The sequence below is a fragment of the Podarcis liolepis genome (genome assembly GCF_965112155.1).
Source record: "Podarcis liolepis genome assembly, chromosome: 8".
Lineage (NCBI taxonomy): Eukaryota > Metazoa > Chordata > Lepidosauria > Squamata > Lacertidae > Podarcis > Podarcis liolepis.
Genome location: NC_139560.1, coordinates 42,148,337 through 42,168,912, shown reverse-complemented (window position 1 = coordinate 42,168,912; position 20,576 = coordinate 42,148,337). Strand labels below are relative to the sequence as shown.

The 20,576-nt window shown below is 41.0% G+C and overlaps 2 protein-coding genes across 6 annotated transcripts in view; one reads left to right on the top strand and one right to left on the bottom strand.

The window, feature by feature from the left end:
• The window catches only part of MEP1B (meprin A subunit beta), a 50,960-nt gene extending 35,919 nt beyond the window's left edge, over window positions 1-15,041 (top strand). The window contains 5 exon segments of the mRNA XM_083517830.1: window positions 405-842; window positions 2,607-2,771; window positions 3,778-3,910; window positions 5,903-6,095; window positions 7,548-15,041. Of these exon segments, the coding sequence (XP_083373956.1) occupies window positions 405-842; window positions 2,607-2,771; window positions 3,778-3,910; window positions 5,903-6,095; window positions 7,548-7,562 (944 nt within the window). The 3' untranslated portion in view covers window positions 7,563-15,041.
• Window positions 15,042-16,770: 1,729 nt separating this feature from the next.
• Window positions 16,771-20,576, bottom strand: part of GAREM1 (GRB2 associated regulator of MAPK1 subtype 1) — a 71,852-nt gene continuing 68,046 nt past the window's right edge. For all 5 annotated transcript variants that reach the window (XM_083517706.1, XM_083517703.1, XM_083517704.1 and 2 more), the window contains one exon: window positions 16,771-19,859. In XM_083517706.1, the coding sequence (XP_083373832.1) occupies window positions 18,947-19,859 (913 nt within the window). In that variant the 3' untranslated portion in view covers window positions 16,771-18,946. The remainder of the gene's footprint in view (window positions 19,860-20,576) is intronic.

Below are 20,576 nucleotides of genomic sequence, written 5' to 3'. Positions count from 1 at the left end.
CCCCACAAAAAGGAGGCCCGTATTGATCCATGGAAGTCTTGATCTGAAATTATAATGTGACACTGTAGTGATGGACTTTTAAATTGTATTTTGAGCCTAAACTGTTAAATATATTACATTTAAAAACCAGTAGATTGAGATCTGGCCAGTAGACAGTAGGGAGTCTATCCATCTGTGAAGTGATGTTTCCTGTGATCCATCACAATCAGGAGAGTCTGCGTCAGGGGAAGCACTGAAAAGTCTTTAAGGATAGGTCCTGCATAAAACTCAAGTACACAAATATGAATGACTAAATGAACTGTTCAACACTTAACCCCTTTTAAATTTCATGGGGAATGTGAAAATCTGTTTGTTTAACATTGAAATATGTTGTCAATATAATGCACCTCATTATTCTTTTCCAGGTTCACCTGCAGGCTACTGGGAGTTACACCATGTGTCTTTAAATGTTGCAAGTAAATTCCGAGTAGTCTTTGAAGGCATAAAAGGATCCGATGCATCTAATGGAGGCATTTCCATTGATGATATCAACCTGTCAGAAACTCAGTGCCCTCACCATGTTTGGCATATAAGAAATTTCACTCAGGTGGTTTCAAGTGCTACAATACAATATAGTCCACCCTTTTACTCTCCCAAAGGGTATGCATTTCAGATTGGTTTGCTCCCCACCAGTTCATTTAATTTACACATACATTTGCACTTGATCTCTGGTGCAAATGATGGCCAGTTGCAGTGGCCTTGTGCATGGCAACAAGCTACAGTGCTTCTGCTTGATCAACATCCAGACATCCGCCAACGTATGTCAAATCAAAGGAGTATAACTACAGACCCAAGCCATCTAGGTAGGTTAATACTTGGATCAGTTTACCCTAATGGTTATGGTTATATATATGCTTCAATAATGCCTTAAAATTTCTCTTTCTTTCACCAACAGTAGTGTATTAAAATTCCTAAGGTGCATGAGAAACTGCCCCCAGACCAGATAACGCAAAACAAAATAATCTATATTTAAAAAAAGTTGAGCTGATTACCTCCTTGTGTAGATACTGTGAAATACCGTACTTTTTCGTGTATAAGACTAGGTATTTGTTTTTTTTTTACTAAAAAATAATGTTAAAAAGGGGGGGGTAGTCTTATACACGGGAGCAATCTCTTCCCCTCCCATTTTCTTAATTTTGAGTCCCCCAAAATAGGGGGCATGTTATACATGGGAAAATATGGTATATAGTGGCTGTCATCATTCTCCACTCTTTATTTTATATATATATATGTGTTCCATAATCCTCTGGTAAACTTTTTGCTCTCCAGTTCATTTTTCTTCCCTCATGGAATTCACATTCCTCTTTCAGCTCCATTCCTTGAAAAGTAGTAAAAATCCTTTATTTCCCCTGAGGTAGCAAAGGCATGTGTGTTGACTCCTCAGTATAAGTGCACTCATGGGAGTTGTAGTCTACATGTGGAGGCCACCTCTGGCATAAATCAAGTATATTTGTCAGATGCCAGTAATAATAACCTCACTGGTCTAGACCTTAATGGTGATGGGTGGGGACAAGGTAAGGCAGGATTACATAAAGCCAGCATTTCCCTGCTCTGCACTACATTTCCTTTCACATATACTTATCTGCAGCAGGGTGCAGTTATTGTAGGACTGAAGAGTCTCTGGACGTTGATAGCAAAACATTTTGTTTTTAAAACACAAAACGTGAGATATCCAGGTTTTTCCCCATTTTGTTCAAAGCTGGCCAATGGTTCCTTTGGGCCTCCGTATCTGGAGAGCCTCCACTTGCTCCTTAAAGGTAAAGGACCCCTGACAGTTAAGTCCACTTGTGAACTCCTCTGGGGTTGCGGCTCTCATCTCGCTTTACTGGCCGAGGGAGCCAATGTTTGTCCGCAGACAGTTTTTACAGGTCATTGGCCAGCATGACTAAGTCGCTTCTGGCGAAACCAGAACAGCGCACGGAAACACTGTTTACCTTCCCCTCCAGAGCGGTACTTATTTATCTACTTGCACTTTGATGTGCTCTTGAACTGCTAGGTTGCTCCTTAGGATGAGATAAAACAGTGGGCAATAAGGACGCTTACAGTCTATTGTTTGAATTGCTCCTCTGAAACTCAAGACAAAGCCAATTGGGTAATGATGACAGTAGAGGGAACCTCTGGAATAGGAAGATGAATAATGGAAATGCCAAACCTTCCCTCTCCAAATGTTTTGTGGTCTTCAAGCAGTAGACCTAGTGGGTTGGAACTGAAATGTTTTTAGAGGTTGGTAACTTTTTTGTGCAGCTGTGGATTCGGTGGAAATCCTCACAGCCAGTGCCCATCCAGAAGGTTATCTTTGGACTTTTTAGTATTGCCCAGGCTACATAGTTTTCCTGCCCCAGTTGGAAGTGACAGCCCTGCTTAGATAGTCATTGTGTCTTGATGTTCACAGCCTACAAGAGTGAATTGAGTCACATTGTCTTCCTGCTTACACAAGAATCTTGAGTCATTCTTTTTTTTTTCTTATTTTGCTGGAAAAAAGGTATATAGTTAGTATCATTTCATATTTTGCTGAACCCCTTTTCTACCAAAAACATTAGCTTTACTATTTTTTTCTTCTTTCACAGTGTATGATAGACCAGACAAAGTAGGAATAGTCGCTACTTTTCCTAATGGCACTGAATTCATGAGAGGTCCTGCAACTGAATTCAGTTCCTTTATAACACAACAAAGGCTTGAAAGTCGTGAGTTTGTTAAAGAGGATAGTATTTTCATTCTTACAACAGTGGAAGGTATGTGGGTTTTGCTATGAGTGATATTGTTAGTATCAAAGATTCAGCAGAAGTAATCCCATGATAGTCAATGGGAGTCTCCCTAAAACAAATAGTTCTGCATATTTTCTTCTCTCACACTTAAGAGTTGAGACTAGAAGGTGGGCCCTGATTGCTTATGAATCTGCTGATGGCTACTGGTTAAAATGTTTTGCAAAATGTATGCTGAGCTGCTTAGACAGGCAGTCATTTGAATATGCAGAGTTCCAACATCTGGAGGCGTTAATTTTTACGAAAGGCAAATGGATCAACCTTTATGGCAGCTGCCACATATTGGAACTTGCAACTTTTGTAATATTTCTCTAGTTTAACTGATATAGCTGCTCAGAGGCCTTTTGTCAATGAACCTGGTCAAGGCTGGGACTTAAACATTCAGTGTCTCCCCTCTCCTTCCCCTGAGCAGCTGTGAGAAGTTTAGAAGCTTTCACTTTTCAATTAAACACAGTGTTACTTCCAAACCCCAAACTGTAGTTAATATTTACTATCTTTTATTTTAAGAAACCAACTGCATAAACAAAGGTTTAGAGGTGGCTTTTTCTGACTAGCCATAGTTGAGACACATGACAGTTTATCTGGATTCAGGCATAATGTGACTAGTTTAAAACTGGAAGCTTTCCAACTCTTCCTCATGGCTGCTCCAGAGAAGAAGGATGGAGCATGTGACATTTGCTGCAACCCATTTTCATAATGCTGAAGTATTATTCTGTATTACACCTTTATGTATCTAAGCAAAAATCACAGGTTAACATTTATTCCAAAAAGCAGTTATACATCACTCATAGTTAGTTAATTTCAAATTGTTTTATAACAGGAAAAGGATTGTTCCTTTGCCATTAAGCTTATAAACAAAAGATCTCTAAACCTCTGAGCCCCAAACCTAATTTAATAAAATTAATAGCACCAAATACTTTAAGATGTATTGGTTAAGCTGCAAGAATTTATGTTTTGCCTCATTTATTCACCTCAGATATATCACATTTAATATCAACTCAGCCAAATTCTACAGCCATCACTCCAACTACAGCCACTAGTGTGTGTGAGGCCTATGGTTGTCAAAATGGTGGAATCTGCATTCTGGAAGAGGGGAAGCCTGTTTGCAGGTAAGCAATGTCTTCTTAAGTGTTCATCATTGTGTAATTCCTTCTAGGGAGGCATCATGTTTAGCAATCTTTTATTTTTAAAATCCAGTGTGAAGTGGGGGTGAGAGAACCCGAGATCTTCATCTTGTGGTACTCCCACAGAGGATATTTAGAACTGAACTTCAGTTGTGCACATTCCACATTTGTCACTAATAATCTGCTATGTTCCTTTAGCTGTTTTTAACAACAAGTGACGGTATTCAAGGGTACACAGCGGGTGGCGCTGTGGGTTAAACCACAGAGCCAAGGACTTACCGATCAGAAGGTTGGCGGTTCGAATCCCCGCGACGGGGTGAGCTCCCGTTGTTCAGTCGATGCTCCTGCCAACCTAGCAGTTCGAAAGCATGTCAAAGTGCAAGTAGATAAATAGGTACCGCTCCGGCGGGAAGGTAAACGGCATTTCCGTGTGCTGCTCTGGTTCGCCAGAAGCGGCTTAGTCATGCTGGCCACATGACCCAGAAGCTGTCTGCAGACAAATGCCGGCTCCCTCGGCCAATAAAGCGAGATGAGCGCCGCAGCCCCAGAGTTGGTCACGACTGGACCTAATGGTCAGGGGTCCCTTTACCTTTACTAACGGTATTCAGTTCAGGTTTCTGTCTGTGGGTTTGTTGCATGGAGGTTAACTTTTTTAGGCCTCCATGCTCATCTGTTTTTGCCAGCTTCTCCCTCCATCCAGTATGGGCTTGGAAGGAATGCCTATGTATTTTTCCCCTACAGTTCCCAGAAATTAGACAGGCTTTAAGCATGCTTAACTGGGTTATACACCTACAGGCAGTGCATGCCAACATAAGGAGATGCCAGGTAGGATAGGAGATCCCAACATAGCTATCTACCTTCCCTTTTTTTGCGGGAAATTCCCTTATTCCAGCGCCATTTCCCGCTGCTATCCCGGATTGTTAGATATTCCGTAGACTGTCCCCGGGACAGGTGAGGTTGCTGATCCCTTATTTTCAAATCTGAAAGTTGACACCTATGGATCCTAACCTCACATACATACACTAATATATGAGTGCTAATTCACCAGGAGGACGTGGGTGGCGCTGTGGGTAAAACCTCAGCGCCTAGGACTTGCCGATCAGAAGGTCGGCGGTTCGAATCCCCGCGGCGGGGTGCGCTCCCGTCGTTCAGTCCCAGCGCCTGCCAACCTAGCAGTTCGAAAACACCCCCGGGTGCAAGTAGATAAATAGGGACCGCTTACCAGCGGGAAGGTAAACGGCATTCCGTGTGCTGCGCTGGCTCGCCAGATGCAGCTTGTCACGCTGGCCACGTGACCTGGAAGTGTCTGCGGACAGCGCTGGCTCCCGGCCTATAGAATGAGATGAGCGCACAACCCTAGAGTCTGGCAAGACTGGCCCGTATGGGCAGGGGTACCTTTACCTTTACCTAATTCACCAGGAAAGATGTGCTGGGCTCATGGTGGAGAGCACATTCTGTGGTCCGTATTATTTAAAGCTGGACTGAACATTCCAGCAGGCAGTACAGTCATACCTCATGTTACGTTTGCTTCATGTTACGTTTTTTTAGGTTGTGTCCCACAGCGACCCGGAAGTACTGGAAAGGGTTACTTCTGGGTTTTGCCGCTCGTGCATGCACAGGAGCGCTAAATCGCACTTCGCACATGTGCACAAACACCAAATTGCGCTGCGCACCTGTGCAGATACGGCGCTTCAGGTTGCGGGCTTTTCATGTTGCGAACGGGCCTCCAGAACGGATCCCATTCGCAACCAGAGGTACCACTGTATAAAAATGCCTTTCTGTAGTTCCATGATACTGTGTGCAGTTTTGCAACTTCAGCTATGGGGACCCACAGGTTCTTCACTTCTGGGTGAAAAATATTGTGGTCCATTTAGCTTAGAATGGGGGGTTTCGGACCTGTGAGCTTCATTTGGGGCTGGGGGTGGGGTATGTTGAATTGTGTTTGTAATTTGTTTTAACCACTGCCATGCTTTGCAGATGCCCTGTAGGTGCAGATTGGTGGTATGTGGGAGAAAAATGCGAGCAGAAGGGATCCACACAGGACACAGTTGTGATAGCAGTTGCCTCGTCTCTGTCTATATTTGCCGTTATGTTGATCATCACCATTGTAACGACCAGCTGTATTAAAAAGAAATATAGGGAAAAAATGGAAAGCCTGGGTTTACAAAATGTAAGTATTGCACTTCCGGTGGTGCAAACTTTTAGGTGGCTTTGCAATACTGAACTGTTTTCTTGCTAGGTAAGATTGTGAGGTGCAATACTTAGTCTGCTCAAACGTATTCTAATTAGTGACAAATAAGGGGAACTTGTGATGAAAGGTTGTGTGGCCTTTGCCAACACACACAGAGGCTAACACAACTCTGGATGCATTATCTACCGAGCCCCAGTAACTTCTGTTAGCTTATGCTGCATTGTGTGGCATTTATTTGGGCAGCAACATTTTTGACACAGCAATCCAAGTGAGGAAGGGTGAAACTGAGGCAGAAGAACAACCAGATTCCCAGGGTCATTGCACAGGGTAGAAGGTGGGAGGGAAATGTAGATTTACTCCCCATCTTCTCCTTTCTTTGGACTTCATTCCTATACAAACCTATGTGTGAGTAAGTTCCACTGAACTTCATTGACACACGCCCCTTTTTTGGTAAAAGGGCTTTTCTCTCCATTGATGCAATAGAAATGAAATTTTGTTCCCCAACGGGAGTATTGGCTTTCTCTACTCCCCCCGCCCCCCTCCAGTGGCATGTCACGGGAATGCGAAGGGTTTGGGATCCAAACTTGCCTCAGTGTGCACCTAAACACTTCCTGCCCTCTTTCTGCCATTGGAAATTTCTGCAACTGCATTGAAGAGGCCTCTGTAGGCAGACCTCCTGGCTGGCATGTGAAGACAGAGTCACAGAATCTTGTGTGCCCTGGGCTACCCTCCCAAGGACTGCACCTTGAAAATGTGATTAGTTCTTATACAGTTTAAACAAGTTTCAAAGACTGAGGCTCTCTCAAACTATCTTACCAGTCCTTGAATATATTTTATCAAAGCAGCATCAAATAATTTTAGAAGTAGCAGTCCATAATATGTTTTACTGCACCCCTCGCCTCCCCAAAAAGAGATTCAAAATGGCGGTTGCATCTCCTTACTTCTCATCTGCGGCAATCAGCTATCTTGCCATAGAAATGTCTGTTTCTATACCCGTTTTGAAACAAAAGTATACAACTTTGGATAGTTTGCCAGCAGTTATGTTAGCCTGCTGAAAAGCATCATCTTCTGTATTTCTCATTCTGGGTTTGCAACTCCTCTTGGATGAAACGATTTTAGGGGAAACAGCCATTCTTTTGCATTAAAAACAAGACAAAAGCTATATGCCACTTCTAGGATTTAATTGAAATAAATTACTCTTCCATTGAAATTTAAAATTCTGCACAGGAACTCCAATTTGAGACCCCCATTTCTCTTCTAAGAGTATGGAAAAGCAAGATAAACTTAGGCTGGCAAATATTAACCTGAGCTTGATTCATGCTATGTGTTCAATGTACTATGCTCTATGCAGGATGGCCATATTTATTTTGCAATTACTATAATTGTACTCTATCCAAGTTATTTAGAAGATGCCTTTTGCTCTCTTGACAGAAAACACCTCTCTGAAGATAGTGAAAGCTTGGAAACCAAAATGGATGGCCTCACTTGAACACCTTATTCATAACTTCATGTCCAGCACAGTTTCTCCTTTGCCAACCGACATTTTACTTACAGGAAAAAAGGGAAAGGAAATTATTTGTGTGTGAGTTTAAATCAATGCAAAAAAGCGGCTAAAAGTGATATTTTAAATTTTGAGATGATGCAAGTTTAAGGATTTCTCTAGCATGGAACATTTCCTGGATAAGCAAAGTGGTCAGATTTCTTTATTTCCACCACATAATTTATGAAACAAAACTGGGAGGTTTCCCTTCTTTATAAACAATATGGACCCAGAGTGAAGACGTGTCCTACTTTTTTTCCAGAGGGGTGTGATTTGCAGGTGGTTCCCCTCCAGAATCTTTAAATGGCCTTTTAAACATCTGAGTTCAAAAAATTGTTTGGGGATTTGGCACGATAGCATTTCAAGGGGGAAAGTGGGTGGAAAATCACATATGCTTCAGTGGCAGCCCTTTTCTGAAAAACTCATCAACTGCCTGGCTGCTTTGTGAACTCAAAGGTATAAAAAGCTGTTAACCTCCCTTCTAGGGAGGTAACCAAAATTCTAAGATGTGTTTAGGGCATTTCCACTGGCGATGGCTATATCAGTTGTGCAAAATATTAGCAAAACCTCTTTGGGGATAACAGAACCTGCCTGCTTTCTTCCAATATACTGAATGATGGAGCTTCCCAATTTTATTTATTAGGTTGTTAAAATGTGCCCAAGGATAAAAGTAGCTTATTGTAGGCGCCATCAGACAAAATGGGGAGAAGAGTTGTATTACTGAGGTTAGCCTTTATTATCTTGCTAACACTGCATAACAGAGTTGTACAAGTATGATGAGCAAAGGATAATAAAAACATCAATGCCCTATTAACTTTGTATGCTCCTATGTATTAATAGGAGATGGATCTTCTCTACTGAATGTCCCCATTGTAAAGAACTCTCATTACCTTCAAAGATCAAACCCAAAATAGCTTTAATATACTTGCAGCCATGAATGTATTGTATTAAAAGGTGCCAGTGAAGAAAAACATGTATGTATCATCTTAACTATAGGCTGTAAGTCTTATTAGCTAAAATATGAAATTTAATCAGTTGCTTTAATGTGAATTCTCTGAAAACCGTATCTTTGCCATATCATTTCTTCATATATATCTCACATGTTTTCCAAACATAACACCCCATCTTATACAACATAACAAACGTTTGGCTATCACAGCCTAAGACTTCTGTCAACCTCGACTAATGGTTTTCTAACTCTCTTTCTGATTTTGCATTTTATTTTAATAGTTATTGCTATAAAATCCAAATCCTAAACAAACTCCTTCTTAGTCCTTTTTCGCAATAATTCATATAGTTTTCTTTACAAAACTTCTTGCAACCCTACAAGCGATTACAATTGTCTTTCAAATATAATATATCATAAATTTCTTCCAATCTTTTAGGAAAGTCTGGTCTTGCTGGTTCCAAATTTTCCCAGTTAATTTTGCCAACTCAGCTGCCGTATCATTTATTTAAAATTATTGTCTTTGATATCTTTCTCAGCTGATGAGAGAAAGCTGGGAATGAGAAGCAAAGAATGGACAGTTCTCCCAATGAAAGGGTGTAGGAAGTGGAGTCTTCTGGGAATCTATTCCTTTTAACTTATAAATGATCTGGAGTTTGGGGTAAACAGTGAGGTGCGGACTATGCTGATGCTACCAGATCATTCAGGGTGTTTAAAACAAAACAAAAAGAAAGATTACAAGGAGCTCTAAAAGAATCTCTCCAAATTGAGGTGAATGGGCAGTAAAATGGCACAATGCAACTCACTGTAAATGATGCACATTTGAGGCAGAAAATTCTAATTTCACATATGCATTAATAGGATCTGAGCTGGTGGTGATAGACCAGAAATGAAACCTTGCGGGCAGGGTGGATATCTTGATAAGGATATCAGCTCAGTAAGCAGGAACTGAAAAAATAGGGATAATTAGGGACTGAAAAATAAAATTGCCCACATCATTATGCTGTTGGAATAATACTGTAGGAATGGGTTTCCCAAATCTAAAATCTAACTGTGCAGTCAGTCTGTAACGGGCTCCAAAATCCCCATTTTTCCTTCTCCAAGGGTGCATTAGCTAAAAACCATTAACTTGAGCACTTGAGCAAATGTATAACAGGAACCCAGCTGTATAAACAATACTTAAATATTTCTGTAACAGATCTAAGCTAATGCAGTAATACCATTATGATAATGCTAGCGATTAAATAGGAATCAGACACACGAACATTAGGTAAAACTTCAGACTATTTACATCCATAAAGTTATTTATGGGAGAGGTGGTTAAGCTGTAAAATATTATTGACCATCTGAGAAGCACACTGAACTGGAGGACAGATTAATTGCATACCATTTACATATCTTCAGAAAGTATGCTGCCTGTACATCAGATGATACTGCCACCACCATCTCCCCATCTTCCTCTTTTGCCAGGTGGGCAGGCAGCAGATGAACCTTGGCTGGATCCAAATCACCATAATCAGGACGAAAATAGCTGCTGGCAGTGTTTTTCAAATATTTGCACCTGAGTTCCCATTGGAGTACAATAGCTAGCCTCTCTGAGGGTGGAAGACACAAAGAAATGAGAATGCCAGTGGAGTACTGTGGTTAGAGAGTACAGAGTTCAAATCTTCACTCTGCTTCAAGGTTTACTGCTTTTCTTTGATTCCCCAGCCCCCCATCTATCCTACCCAAAAGGGTTGCTGTAATTATAAAAAGGGGTTACCATCTAGGTTGCTTTTTGCTCCTTGGAAGAAGGGTTTGAGAAAAATAAAAGGTATCCTTCTAGACTAGAGCTTGTTCTACATATTATGCTACAGCATACATTAAAAAGTGAAACTAAATCTAAAGATGTTCAGAATGCACAGGAAAAAGTCAGGTAGTTTCTAAACCGGCTTTCTTTAAAATGACATAAACACTTGCACAATTTATTGGGTGCTAACAGCTAGCGGTTATTTTCCTTCTGTTCTCTGTACACAACCCAGATTAAAAATGTCAAGCTGCATATGGTGGGCATGACTGAAATTTGCAACCCTATATTATGGCAGTTGTGATTCAACCTTTGAAAAATTGAATCTTAAAGTTGTTAATGCACTAACCTACTATAGGTTAGAAATTGGTTTGCAAATCTTGGTTAATATCAGGGTATGTTCATGTTACTACCGGTACTTACTGTGACTCTCAACATGCTCCCACCACTGCTTTTTATAAAGCTGGGTTCACACAACATCAGCCTCAATCCACCTGGTGTCCTGCAGCTTTTTGGGAAAACTTCTCTTTGATGTGTTTTTCTTGAAACCAGCTCCCATCCAGTTTGAAAATGGAACAGACGCTGTGCTGTGAACAGTTTGGGCTGCTTTTGCAGGTGCGCAGATGAGGGCTTCACGTGGCGCAGGGAAAGAAATCAAGTGAAGGCACACACACTTTTGCGCTGGTGTGCACAGTGATGGGAGAAAGCCACTTGGAAATGCAGCAGGAGTATGGGAGAACTTCACAGCTTCTCAGGCTGCTAGTGTGAGTTCAGATGAAATGCTGCATCACAGTTAATGCTATGTTGGAGAAATCCATCTGACTGAGAAAATGCTCAATCTCCTAATCATGAATCTTCTAACACTAAACCAACCCTAAATGCAACTCTTTTGATAGCAAACTAGGATGGTTAATGCCAGCAGGATTGTAACAAAAGGGATGTGTCAGTATTCTCAGAAAAACTCTTAAGGTTTGCAGAAAGTAAAAATACAAAATACAAAAAGCCCAAGAGGGCAAACCCTTTCTCCAAAACCCAAATTAGGCCTGAGCATACTTAGTAGCCATGGACTTTTAACTGTCAATCGGAAAAGAAAAATGGAAAACTTGGGGAAGTGATGGAATGAACTACTGAAGGAGCACATGGCATAACACCCAATACACTGTTACATTTTGTTGCAGACCCACCTGTGCCTCTATATTTGTGATTGGCGGACAAGTAATAGTGAAATAGCAGAAGTAGTCTGATCTTAGGAATAGACAGGGCTAGTTTCACAGGAAATCATAGGCCCCAACAAGTTGTGGTGAGCCTCAGGCTCATACATTTTCCCTCTTTTACATGCCACAGGAAATGCAAAGAGCCTGCTTCCTTTTTAAAGTAATCACAGCTTCCGAGGATGTCCAAATTCATGGAACTGTAGTTTGTTTAAACTATCATTAGTGATAACAAGTTGTGATTATACCAGTTTCCCATTACTTCTGAATTAGGACAGAAACCAGACCATACATCTGTACAGATTCTGAGACACAGATGCATATATTAAGATTGCACAAGAGTATTTTAAAAAAAGATTCCAAGAAACAGTCCTGAAAATAGATGAGATCAAGATGTGCAATAAAACCAGCAGACCTTTTTTTTTAAAAAAACCCAGATCTCATAAGTATGCAGACAAATTGATCAGCTTTGCACTTTGGCAGTATTCCAACTTAATGAAAGAAATTCATTTTAAGAACTCCTGTGTTTCACTTCAATTATTTTACCCAAAGAATCTAGCAATTAAGACCTTAGCATGCCAATACTGTGTTTCTAATCTGTCCATTTAACTTCTGGATGAAATAATAAACTCTACGCATTTAAAATATCATGAAAATAATATCTTTAATATACAGTTATATATATACTTACAATACACCATTGACATTTGTTCATATATATAGTAGGGTTATTTATTTGCTTCTGGTTTAAATAAATGTTCCTCACCCCAAAACCTGTAAAGAGATTATCAAACCGGCACATACTTTCACAAACACATACTTAGTTTTAACAATAGAATATATTTACTAAGCCAATAAATTAGGTTTTGTTTTGAAATTTGTTTATTTTTGGCATACATGGAACCCATTTGGAAATTGAATAGCTGAGCCCAGAAGCTAATAATTTGCCATTATCCTTTTATGTCTGATCAGCTTCTTTATTTAAGTATTAAAGGAATTCCATTTTTTTAAAAAGCTCATTTGTTCTAGATATTATTGAGCCTTATGTGTTTCACTTATGCACGATGTATGCATGAAAAGGGTCTTTTACTACTTTGCTGTTATTGTTTATAGTCTCATCTTGTAGTGTTTCAACTATAAGGCAACTGCATGCTGAAATACTGACTTTACATTTCAGTTTCATAACTGACACACCTTAAATTTGTGGAAGTTAATGCTCATATTGCAAATGCCCCAGTACAATACTAGTAGTGGCGGTAGGAAAGGGAGTATCATTATTATAATTTTTTGAGCTGCATCCATCCCACTCTCACACCCTGCCACTTAAGAGGCAGCTTGTTCCTCATACTAAAAAGGGTTTCTTGCCACCTCTAGTTTCCCTGAGGCAGTACAAGTAATTAATCAGATGCAGGATTGTTTCTCCAAACCTCTTACGGGATTTTGGGCTGACGTTAAGAAGCTTTCATGGCCCAGACTGCATCAGGTATGACTTACTACTGTGTTTCTCGATGCAACTGTTAAGAGCCCACTTACACTTGTGTATGCTGGTAATGCAGATCAAGTGAGAGATGGAGCCTCATCCATTCAGCAATGCAGTAAAGTGCCTAAGTCTGTTTGGCCAACACATCTCTCCACCTCCTACTGCATCTGAAAACAAACTGGTTGCATTAATAACCTACAGGGAGGAAGAAGGGATGGAAAACTTTCCTTTCCTGAACGTCCTGAAGTTAACTTACCTTATAACCCAAACCACTGAATCGATCATTAGTGTCTACTAATGAAACTGTTGCCATTATGAAATCTTATTATACAGCATTATATATACCATAGTCATAGACATATTATGGGACTTTGTTATAAATTTAGCTTTAACACACACACACCCAATTTAGTTGCCCACTTGGCTTTCAAAAGTGCATTTTCCTTATGCAATTAAGCAAACATTCACTAAGGCAAGTGTGGGAACCCTTTGGCATTCTAGAAGTTGCTGGACGACAACTCCCATCATCTCTGGCATTTGCCCATGTTTGCTGGGGCTGTGGGCACTGTAGTTCAGCAACATCTGGAGGGCCAAAGTTCTCCACATCTGCCCTAAAGCTTTAGTTTTTGCCATTAGCACTATGATGCCACCCCTATGTACAATCCATTCTTACTTGGAAGAATGTTCCACAGACTTAAGCATGGCTGCGCCATCCCAAGTATGCACACAGGAGTCTTCCTGAACTTGATGGGCCTTATTTCCAAGTAAACAGACTTAGGGCTGCACTGTAAGCATCTTAAAGAAACTGAACACATTACACTACACTATACGATTAGCCACACCAAAGCAACAGTTACAGGTATCTTCTGGATGGCCTCAATACTCCCAGGCTGCCTCCTATTTAAAGGAAAACCTATTGAAATCCTGTTGTGAAAACAAGAACACCCATATATAAAGGACTATTATATAAGGTGTTATTGTGCTGCACATAAAGGGATTTTGCAGCAAGATGATTAAATGCAAAACTATGTCCATCGCACTGCTCCGAAACAAAAAGCAGCATCAATTCTGCTTTCAGCCAGCACTTTAGTTATTTATCAAACATGAATAGAACAGGGGCCATAATCAGTGGCGAATCAGTGGCACATGCCCTCCTAGCGTTCACTCTTTACAAAGACCTGAGGAACAATATTATCATGCCTCTTTTATTGACCATTCTGGGTCACCCAACCACTGCCACAGTGTCGTTTCTCCTGGCAGATCAAGAGGAGCAGATGACTACAAAGGTTGCAAGGTTTCTAGCTGGGGCACTCAGAATAAGGTCCACTATTTGACGGCTGATTCAGGACCCTAAACTGTGTTTTATATAACTGACTTTTTATTTTGTTCTGTGTAAATCACAATGTTTTTTTGTTGCTATGGCCGATGGCTGACGCAAATAAAGTTTCATTCATCACCACCACCAGGGGCTATAAGATGGGATACTCCTTTTAATCAGAATATATATGGGAGGCTGCATGGTTAACTTTGAGGACTCCATCATATGAGAGGTCCTTGTTACACCTCCCAGTCCTATGTTGCAATCTGCCAAGGAGCAGGCACTGTCCCGGGAAGAATGCTGCCTGCCAGCCTGGGTGCTTCCCCTTGCTCTGAATGCTATCCGCATGGCATCATGGAAAAATTCTATCTCTGATCCTGCAAGAAATAAGATCTGTGAACATACTTTGGGAGTGAGGAGACACTGGAGTCCTTGTGTAAGTGGTCAGGGTTGAAAGGATTAGTATTGCTCCTTGGGTGGTGCACAAATGCTTAGGAATGCTCCCTCAGCCATTAATCCGCCAATGGACTAACATTGTTAAAAATATTTTACTGGGGGATGCTGGTGGGACAAACGAATCCTCAAAACGCTACAAGGCAACAACAATGATCTGTGGAAGCAAAGGCAGAGAACAGAATATGGGGGGGAAACCCAACAACATTCCAATGCAGAAATGAGAGTCACTACGAAGTCTGGGATAAAAGGACATGCAGTGTGTGTGTGCTACTAATCTCACCACTCTAAGTCAGGTGTGGGGAATGTTTGGCCCCCCAGATGATGCTGAACTACAACTCCATTGACCATGCTTGCTAGGGCTGCTGGAAGTTGTTCAGCAACATTTGAAAGGTCACCAGTTTCCCACACCTGCGCTCACTAACTTCTTAAATATGATGACCCAGAAGGCAATAAAGTTACAACCAGACATGAAACAGAGTACGGTAAATTCAGTGTGCCATATAGCACTTATGAACTGAATGGATTTATTTGTAAATTAAATTAAGGTATGGGATTATTAACTGCTTTGATGCCACACCAAGACCAGAACCACAATCCTAAACACTTGTTATTGAAGTAAATCCTATTGTGTTCAATGAGGCTTACTCCTAGGAAACATGCATAAGATTATGGTAGGATTGAGGTTGCCCAAAGCACAGAATTGTTTTCCATTAAGAGAAAACTTGCTAGAAATTGGAAACATTGCCTTCCCCCCCATCATCCTGCAAACCCTTCACTATTAAAAGATTTTAACCATGTGGTGAGCGCTTGTCAAATCACAAGGGATTATACACTGTGAGGAGCTATCACAGGAACCCTTGCTTGAAGTACAAATAGGTTTTTGAAAACAGAAACAAAGATGTCAGGCAACTGCAATTTAACTTCCAAACTGATAAGCACTCAACTGCCAAGGTTTGCTATATGATGCCAAACCACAGTTAAAATTTCTCAACAATGGTTTGACATTATTGTCTGAATGAACCGAAAGAACGTTGGCTTGGCTTGGATGCTAAGAGAAGTTGAATCTAAGAGAAGTTGGATCCTAAGACAATTTTAGGCTTTTCTCTTTCCTTAGCAGCCCCCCTATTGCTCAGAAGGGTCAATGATCCTCTAGAGCAGGCATGGCGAAACTTGGCCCTCCAGCTGTTTTGGGACTACAACTCCCATCATCCCTAGCTAACAGGACCAAGGGTCGGGGATGATGGGAATTGTAGCCCCAAAACAGCTGGAGGCCCAAGTTTGGCCATGCCTGCTCTAGAGTCTTTTCGTGGGGCACAGGAGGCTGCAAGGGGAGGAAGAGTCAGGAAACTCTCCTTCCATTAATTTACTTACGTTAACTGACCTTACAACGGAAACCATGGGCCATGTTCACACATAACACTAAACCATGGTGCTTATCAGTGCTTTTCTTCTAGAAAAGCTTCTAGAAAAAGAGGTGTTGGTACTGTGTACCTTGATTACCCCCAGAAAAAAGCACCGGTAAGTAAAAAGGAACTATGGATAACACAAGTCAACATTAAGGGAAAATAAAAGTAAGTACTGGTGATGTTCTCTAGAGACTTTTGCTCATTCCAGATTCTGCACATAGGGTTATCCCATGGTTTAGCATTCCATGTGAACTGGGCCACTGAAGTTAAAGTACAGGCTATTCCCCATAGAATTTCTTCCTATACAAATGCAGTCCAGTGCTGTACTTGGCCACTGAAGTGCTTGCAATCCTATGAGATACGGGGGGGGGGGGGGACATTACATCATGAGAATTCCTGGGACCATCACTGACATCTCCTCACATGAGAATCCACCTAACTACACTAGTCTACTCATGTATGGAGAAAGTACTTTTAATCAAGTTCCCAAAGTGTGTGTGTTTTTTTAAAAAAATCAAGCAGTTTACAATCTCCCCCCTAATGGCAAGAACTTTCTTCAGCTTTCTCTCACAATTACAGCATGCAGTCTTCTGTTAGCTTCCTAAGTCGTTTTTTTTCCCAATGAACAAAGATAACTGAAGAAAAATTAATGAAAATATCACATTAAGAAACACTGCATTAAGGATTGGATGGGGGGGGGAAGCTTTAAATACAAACATGAAATCCTTTATCGTAGCTGTTTAACTCTTATGAATAAGCAATGGGATTAGTAGTGTTGTGTTAAGACCTGGATTCCCTTCCTAAGACTTCGATGTATTTGTTGTCTAGCATAATGAAAACAGGCTGGCTAGGTAAATACATCACACACCATGTGGGCCAAGTTTGCATTCTCCTCACCCCACTTTTTAAACAGTCAAATGCATTTCATAGATTAGGATCCTAAAACATTCATATATTATTTCAAGAATAGGAGGGTAACCTCAACTATTCTACTTCCTCTAAACATTTTTTAATCATCATTTAATCAGCTTAATTTTGATTAGACTAGATTTAGTTTTGGGAAATGTGAACACGTTTAATTTAGGTTAGTGTTTAAGTTTCACTCTTTCCTAATTATGTTTTTTTTAAGAAACCTTAGAGAAGCAGCAGCAATACAAAGCATCTAGGATGAACCACTGAACTGCTGCATCTGTGTCTTATTTCCTGAAAATTTGCACTCCAAGGCAGATCATTCTCACCTTGTGTGCATTTTACACCCAAGCCAATGGGTGCATTGTTCTCTAACAGTTATTTATACTAATGCAAGCCATCAAAATTTGCTCAGATTGAATGCAAAGTAGTTTCAATCACATTTGAAATCCAAATCTCTTTATTTCTCTAATACAAAACCTTTTCCAAAATAAATTCTGTAAAACAAAGAGCACATTTCAGAACAGCACATTTCTGCATTTCAGAACCCCTTTGCTCCCCAACACTGAAAGGAACCTATGCTTATTCTCTCCCTTTCTGTATCTGTTATCTGCTATGCAAGAGAACTCGACTGGGTAAAAAAGAATACCTGCCTTGATTGCGACAGTTTCTAAGGGAAACAGTACGATGGTAAATCAAACTGGGGCCATTCTGAGAAGTAGATTGGTAGGGCTATGACTTCTAAACGGTTTGGGCTGAACTACCCCAAATCCTGCCCTTCCCACAGAGCTATATGAAAGACCAAGGCCTTCCTTCTCCCTCAAGTGCTATTAGGTTGAAAATTATGCTGCGTTCATAGATCATTGCCCCTTTATAAATACATGTGTGTAGAAGCTGAATGTGTTTTTTGCTACCTCTCTTTTCCCCTCCTCGCCCTGTAAATTATAGCTGAGCAGAAAGAGAGGCCACAGGTGGATAACAAGGCAGAAAGGAAAACAATGCATGTGTGAGCAGGGCAGTGACAGCTCACAAGAGATTTAAGAGCAGAGGATTACCGGTAAGTATTGCTCTCCTAAAGGCCAACAACTCTATAAAAACCAACCCTGTTTTCAACTAGGCAGAGAAATAAGTGGTGAACTTGTATTGCCTTTTCACTGAGAAATTTGCACTCATCTGGAGGTGACGCGAAGCTACTAAATTCTTCGTCGGTTTTTTTGAATTTCCTTCTGGAAGATGGATTCATTCATAAAAGGATTCTAATCACAACCCACATATAAAAGGAATGCTATCCCAACAATTAGAACGAGTGGGAGAAGGACACTAACCACTGGATAAATCAGAACTGAAGGCAAGGTATGCAGCCATCAGAATACAAAAAACAAAAACAAAAAAACCCCCAAGAGGAAATACATTTATTGGTAAACACACAAAATCAAGGTGATTTGTGTGCTGTTCAGCTTTGCCTAATCAATAATAATAAATATAATGTCTTAATAGACTGAGTACAAATTAAATTCCCTTTAAAGCCCACTGTTTAGCAGCTTCTGAATGTTCAGGGATGCACAAGGCACACCTCCCTGTTTCTACTATGTACAAAAGAGTCTGCTCACCACTCAGAATATCTGCATAGTAAGAATGTTTTTTTCCTGCTACTATATTTACATAAGAGCAACAGAGGATTTTAGTGCAAAAACAAAAACAAAAACGAGAGACTGTGTGTTAGCCCCGGTGCTTCTGGCACACCTCTCTCTGAGTTTTATTGCACCGGCTTCGTAGCACTACATTTTAGGTCGCCAGCCGTTAATGAACTGCAGTATTTTCTTAACCTGCAACTTGCTTAGCTTGAAGTCCTCCAAAAGAATCTCTTCATTGAGCTGAACAAGCAAGTTGCCGTCAATCTTCTCTGTAACGAAAAAGGATATGACATCCTCAGATAAACCTATAAACCTCAGAGATTTAGAAACTTCCTCTATTGAAAGTCCAGACAGATCCACAGGGGGCTGCCAAGGAGAGCCGTCGCCGCAGGACCTTGGTGCTAGCTGAAGGTGGAGGGGAGATGAGAAAGGATAAGGGATGGCAAAGATGTCTTGCATGCCCTTTTTGCTAAGGTACTGATCTTCAGAAAGGTCTGGCGAGCCCGCCTGCGGTTCTTCCTCGGCACCATCTATTCTGAAAGGCAGGGGACACAAGTCAAGGCCGGGCTTCTCATCTGCTGCTTTTGGAGCACGAGGGGGTAAGGCAGGACACGAGAGAGACTGCGGTGTGCTACTGACTGCCAGGCTCTTCTCATCGGTGCACTCAAGAGAGTAACTCGCCGACTTTGGGCAAGTGGGCACTGCACAACCAGATTCTGCTGCAGCTGGTGGGGTGTCCCCTACAGGAAATTCACTTCTATCCAAGTCAAATGTAAAAGTTGCTGGGCAGTTTCTCTTTGGTGTGCCAGGAGTCTTCTGTCTTGGATAACTGTAACTCCTGCTTGGGTCCAATAGAAATTCACCCCTGTTAAGGCCTTCAGCAGCTCCGGAACAATGATTTGGCCATGACAGCCTGGAGGACAGAGCATCAGCAGAGGGGCTTCCAAAAGGCAGTAGGTTGCCAAAATCTTGTAGGTCAGCCTTCACTGTGCTGCACGGATAGCAAGCCACAGGAGCACTCTCGGAGGCGGACTCAGCTTCTCCTTCTGCAGCATTGCTTTTTTTTTTTTTAAAGATAAGCAAAAAGATAATTACTTTGGTACTTGGTGGTCATGTGAGAAAGCTATTACTTTGCCTTACATTATGTCAAGATGGTGGTCAGTGTCTTTATACAATTTCCCTTCTGCAGAACTGTTTGCACATCACAAATTCAAACACAGGAATTAGACTTGGGGGGCGACATGCAAAGCCAAACAACACCCACATTCCCTGAAAAGCAGTTAACTGTACTGACAATTATTTTGTAATTTCTAAGCAAATTTGTTCACTTAAGTGGAGGGCACCACATTGATTAAGCTTGCTGCTATACACCAATGGGAAGTTTTTTAAAATCACTTTTCATCATGCCAGTAAAGCTTGAGAAGTTATCTAACATTGCATGTTAGACTAAATGTATAAGGGGAAATAGGGTGGTACACTGTGTATTCTGAACTGAAATAATGAAATCTGGACTCTGCTAATTTAATAAAGAACAGATGTCTGGCCCCTGTACCTTAAACCTAGTAGGTAGAAGGATTTAGACAGATATGAGAGATAATTCTCATGTTCATTCAAAGGGACTGAACTTGCAAAACATGTGCTCTACGACAGTGCGCTATAGTGCTTCCTTTGACATTAATATCCAGTGCGTCACAATCCATAGTGTGCCCATCTACAGGTGGACCAATTTTCAAAGTACAGTGCAAAACTGCAGGGATTTCTTGTTACAGTAATT